The sequence below is a fragment of the Asparagus officinalis genome, chromosome 5 (assembly GCF_001876935.1).
Source record: "Asparagus officinalis chromosome 5, Aspof.V1, whole genome shotgun sequence".
Classification (NCBI taxonomy): Eukaryota; Viridiplantae; Streptophyta; class Magnoliopsida; order Asparagales; family Asparagaceae; genus Asparagus; species Asparagus officinalis.
In genome coordinates this window covers 72744728-72750727 of record NC_033798.1, presented here as the reverse complement: position 1 = coordinate 72750727, position 6000 = coordinate 72744728, and the positions used below count along the sequence as shown (strand labels likewise).

Genomic DNA, 6000 nt, shown 5'->3' with positions numbered 1-6000 from the left:
ACATGTATTACAACCAAAATTATACATTAATTAGCACATTTCCTTGCAAAGAAATGCATGACTTAACTTGGGTCTCTTCTGCAACAAGATAGACTGTTTACCACACAAATCTCAACTACATTTGAGCAAAGCCTAGTTCATAAACACCACTCAGGTGTTACTACCAAAAAGATGACGATTAATTAGCAGACCTCCTTGAAAAGCATTGCAGTTAGAAGGACGATGCTCATCACTTGGTATCTTTTTTTTATTCCGCTTCAAAAATTCTTGGCCAACAAGATTCGGACATCAGTCGCTTTGGTACCACCTTAAACTCCCTGCCACTACACAGTCTACACCAAAACTCTGTAAGTCGCGGTGACTGGTGAGGGTTAATTTATACACAAATAAGCGTCAATGCATGTCAATATAAGTCTCAAACACTGTTGGGTAAAGTCTATCCAATGTCGGAGACATCATAAGACGCACAATAGTTGTGCAAATTTATTTGTAACTTAAGCCAGACTTTTGACATAAAGTTCCACCATTCAAAGTGCACAATGCCCTGCATCCCTTTTTTTTTCCATATGGGTTGCATGTAATATATGCACGAGTTCTCTTTGAAGATACATTCAACTAACTTGAATTCAGGAATCAAGTACCAGAACAGAGAAAAGAACTACCTGGCATAAAGAATATGGACAGCCCGAAATCAATAGTCTTAAGCTTAGCATCCTCCTCTCTCCCTACAAACAAGAAATTCTCTGGCTTGAGATCTCTATGCATCACCCCAAGAGAATGACAAACCTCTACAACCCCAACAATAACCCTCGCGAGCTCCGCCGCCTTCTTCTCCGAATAATGCCCCTTCTCTATAATCCTATCAAACAACTCTCCCCCTGCACAAAGCTCCATAACCACGTGCACCGCCATCGAATCCTCGTAAGCCCCACAAATCGATATAACATTAGGATGCCCGGTCAAATGGTGCATTATCTGAATCTCTCTCCTCACATCCTCAACATCCTCGTCATTCGTCAGCTTTCTCTTAAGAATCGACTTGCACGCAAACTCTTTACCCGTTGATTTCTCGACGCAGAGGTAAGTGGTACCAAATTGACCTTGCCCTAGTTTTCGACCTATGTTGTATATGTCTTTTAGGGTTTCGGTTTTACGTTTGAGGATGGATTCGACTTGAAGGCCAGCTACGCTTGACGTGCGGCGAATGTCGTGGGGCTTCTTGGGTTTGGGTTCCTAAACAATGAGTCTATACGAAATATCCTGTCCACCTTCGTACACTCGCGTTTGTCTTCCGCCGATGGAACCGGGACACACGTGTAAGGTTCCTGTAGCGTCCTCCTATGTTCTCCTTCCAAATTGCTGGCGGGAGTAAGCACTTATCTACCCATACTTTCGAAATCTCTCCTATGCATGCGCTTACACAAAGTACCCCGAAACGCGAACCGTCTCGAGTCCGCTTCGCCTCCGGAGGGGACGGGCTTCGTTTCGGTGTTCGGTGTGCGGATTGAATACCGGGTTCGGGTTGGATAGGCGGATTCCGGTTCAGGGATTTTGAGGGGTTTCCGGGGGATCCAGGTCGGCGGTGGCGGAAGTGATGGGGTCGCGACGGCGGCGGCGGGGAGGCGGAGGGAGCGGCGGAGCGGAAGAGGAGGAGAAAGCCGATTTGGGGCGAACGGCGCGCAGAACATCCACATGGCGAATGAGGGACGGTTAAGACATTGGACGGATCGATGAAGCCCTAATCCTTGGACCTCGGGTTCGAATTTGGGGATTCGAACGCGGGGATTTGGGGATTTTTTTGGTGGAGGTAAAAAGGTGGGATTTTTAGGGTTAATTTGAACAAAGGGGACGAGGGGAAGACGAGGGATCAGGGTAACGGTTTGGAAGACGCGGGAAAGTAGGGAGGACGGTAGGGGTAGTTTCGTCATTGGAGCTGGGTTCTCGTTGGGCCGCTTGGGACTGCATTGTTTCCATGTTATTTTTGTAGGGGTTTGTCCGATGTTAGTCAGTTAACTTACCCGTAGATTACAAGAATATTGGATCTCTCTCCTCTGCTTGGTTTTTCCTCTAAGGGCTTGTTTGGTTCGCTATTATAAGGGGTGGAAAACTCAGAAAACCCCTCCACGTCAGATTTTTAGCCCTCCACGTCAGCTTTTTTGTTTCCGTCCATTTCTTTGTGCCGCTTTGGTTCGCTCGAATGGAAGAGGGAAAACTCTGCTGAAATCGCCGCCAACTAAGATTTTTTTTCCCTCTCCGATTTCCTTCCCCAACCAAGTGAAATTGATGAAAACTCTGCCACGTCAGATTTTTTTCCTTCTCTGCTTTGTTTATAAAAATTTTCCTTTTTTTTCTATGCGAACCAAACACAAGAAAAATAAATACATTGGTTTCCCACCATTTTTTATGTGCGAACCAAAGCAAAACAATCTATTTCTTGGAAAAGTTTGGAAAACTCAAAACTTGTGTTTCTTTACATGAAATTGCATTTCTCTATATCAAGGAAACGAACCAAACAGCCCCTAACAATAGAAGAATATATATAGGAAAATCAAACTCTATCTCTAACATAACTTCCTAATTAGAATATGATTCAAACTCCTAATAGACTCAATCTTCTAATCATGATAGATCTCTGACCTTATCTAATTCTCATGAAGTTATACAAATAATCAAAGACACAATCCTAACATATATAGTCATCAAAGATTGTTGAAGTGACTAATTCCTAGAAGAAATATTCCCCAAGGACCCAAAATATGGGACCAATAGAGGGGACAAGTGAGGTGTCCCCCTCCTATTGGATAATGAGTTGGCCATCATTAATGATGGCCAACTCATTATCCAATAGGAGGGGGACACCTCACTTGTCCCCTCTATTGGTCCCATATTTTGGGTCCCTGTAGCAAAGCTCTTCTAATTAGTACTAATATGATTATTATGTTTGAGGGAAGTTGAGGACAATCATTTCTTTTTATTTTGAGAGAAGTCTGAGAGTAGTAGTAAACACTTTTTTCTAAACTATTATACTGTACCTGTGTTGCATCATGTGAACACATTCTCTCTAGGATGAATGTTTAAAGTAAAAGAATTGAACAGATTAAACTCGAGAAAACATTATTATCCAAGTTACATGAAAATTTAATAAAATTTACAACTTGAAAGAGATATATCGCAAAAATTATGGCAAAAAGTATGTACTCTGCCTATTTGAGTTCACCAGAACATTCAAGAAAAAATGTGCTTAAGCCTTCTAACTCCAGAGTTGTCACTTCCCCGACCCATTGCCTAATCCTTTTAAAGAAATTCAACTTTCTTTAAAAAGAATCAACAAGTTCATTCATAAGCATTAGCATATGAGGACCCATCTAGCCAATTTAATTTGCATTTCCCCATTGCATTAACCAAACAATTGTCTTTAGTCAGAACTAGAATGTTTTCTGGTAGTATAGATCATTTTTCAAATGAACCAGAAGTGCAAAAAATGTAGATATTACCGGCTTCATTCATCAAGTACTTTAGGTCACATGATACCTTTAGTGGTTGATTGGAGCCGTAAACGCATGGCAAGGACATCTTCAAGAGCATCTTTCTGTTGGAAACATAATATACAATGCAGCGAAAAATTACATATCATGTAGATTAATCGAAATTAATAAAATCTAGAAAAAAAATACTTGAAACGCTTTCTGAATTTCTTTGATAATCCGTCCCAAGATCAAAACAAAATAGCTTGTCCAACTGAAATCCACCCGTCACCGAAGAGGAGCAATACTGAGAGATAGGTTCTCAAAATCTATTTCCTTTTTTTTTTATTTTTTTCTTATCATATTTTCAAGGCTACATATGAATCTTATATATAGGATTAGACCTGACTTATAGATTTCAATTTCAAAACAATTCTTAATTGTTTAAAACTCTATCCATAACATTTAAAGATAGAATTTCTTAATTGTTTAAAACTCTATCCATAACATTTAAAGATAGAATATTCTTTCCATAACAATTAGGATAGAAATAGAATTGTATTGCTAACATTTAAAGATAGAATATTCTTTCCATAACAATTAGGATAGAAATAGAATTGTATTGCATATAAACATCTTCTAATGACATTAGTGAGACCAGTCGGTTCCCATATCGAGAACCAATTATTAATCAAATTAATAATTTTAATTTAACAATCAAATCCCTATCCGACCAACTGTTCATAAAAGCTCTTCCATAATATGAGATTAAATATTTGTGAATAATATTATCTTACATTCAGTCCCTTCCAGTATCAATTTATTTTAGGAAACTTTATTGAGCAGGACGAATCACCTATTTGCTCATTCCTACAAAATTGCAATCCCATGATCATAAATAAAAAATTATTTTGAAACATTAAAATATTTTATTTTATAAGAAAATAATTTTAGAAAAATAATTTCAAAAAAAAAATCACCCGTCGACAGGAATTTAATATCTTCAAGGGATATGCATAATAAATTAACTCATAAAATTGAGTATATTGGATCCTATCTAGATATCCATCATTTCCCTAAATAAAATCTAATAACCCAATATTTTAGGTTGTATACCACTTGTAAAACAAGCTTAACCATCATATCAAAGTATATTAGATTATCAAATCGAAAATGATAACATCATCAAGTCTAAGAGACCATGTAACAATTCGAATTTTCTATCTCTTAGGTGACTCGTCCTAGAGAATAAAAAAAAGGTCTTGTACTACACATATCAAATATGCGCTTATGATATACACCCGGAGAATCCTCATTCCCAATAACTGAGATCAACCATCACATCTCATATGTCGTTGTCATGCATAATAACCTACTATAACAAAGCTATCCTTTACTAGTTATAGGTTAAGCATAAATTTAAAAAATCTCTGAATTAGATCATATCTCCAAGAAAGTGACCATCACAATGCATGATCTAACAAAATAATCTCTAAGGATAATATAACAATTATATAAAAGACACCCAAACAACATGTGCAATAATAAACTCAATTAAAATTTAATAAAAATGCATTGGATATTTAAGGGCATATAACACTACTCTAACAATCTCCCACTTGCCCTCACATCCAATCAGATACAATCCTAACTCCTATTTTTTCTAAATGTTTGTCAGAAACCTTTTATGACAACGGTTTTGTGAAAGGATCTGCAATGTTATCCATTGTAGCAATCTTTTAAATTAACACATCTTTCCTGTTGTGAATCTCTCTAACGAGATGATATTTCCTTTCAACGTGCTTAGACTTCTGATGAGCCATTGGTTGTTTAATTTGAGCAACAACTCCACTGTTATCGCAGAACAGTGGAATAGGAAATACACTAGCAGGAACTATGTCAAGCTCACGGACAAACTTATTTATCCATACTCCTTCTGGAATAGGAAATACACTAGCAGGAACTATGTCAAGCTCACGGACAAACTTATTTATCCATACTCCTTCTTTTGCGGCTTCACTTGCTGCTACATATTCTGCTTCAGTTGTAGAATCATCGGTGACATTTTGCTTAATACTTCTCCAACTAAAAGCACCATTATTAATGATATAAACATATCCAGATGTAGACTTTCTATCATCTAGATTAGATTGGAAATCGGAATCAATGTATCCTTCAATACTCATGTCATTTGCATCATAAACTAAACAATAGTCTTTAGTTCTACGCAAATGTTTAAATATGGCTTTCACTGCAGTCTAATGTTCTTCATCAGGATTGGACTGAAATCTACTTACAAGGCCAACAACATATGCTATGTCATGTCTTGTATATAATATAGCATACATCAAACTACCAACTGTTGAAGCATATGGTATATTTCTAAAACTCTCAATCTCCTCTTTAGATTTAGGACATTTTTTCTTTGAGAGTGAAATTCCATCTCTTGTGGGAAGTAATCCTTTCTTGGAATCTTGCATGTTGAACCTTCTGAGGATCTTATCCACATAAGTAGACTGTGATAATCCTATACGTC

The 6000-nt window shown here is 37.5% G+C and overlaps 1 protein-coding gene across 1 annotated transcript in view; it reads right to left on the bottom strand.

Moving 5' to 3' along the window:
- LOC109842007 (calcium-dependent protein kinase 10-like) overlaps nucleotides 1-5650 on the bottom strand; it is a 13003-nt gene extending 7353 nt beyond the window's left edge. The window contains exons 1-2 of the mRNA XM_020410928.1: nucleotides 5243-5650; nucleotides 663-1233 (exon numbers count right to left, since the gene is read on the bottom strand). Of these exons, the coding sequence (XP_020266517.1) occupies nucleotides 663-1233; nucleotides 5243-5650 (979 nt within the window). The remainder of the gene's footprint in view (nucleotides 1-662; nucleotides 1234-5242) is intronic.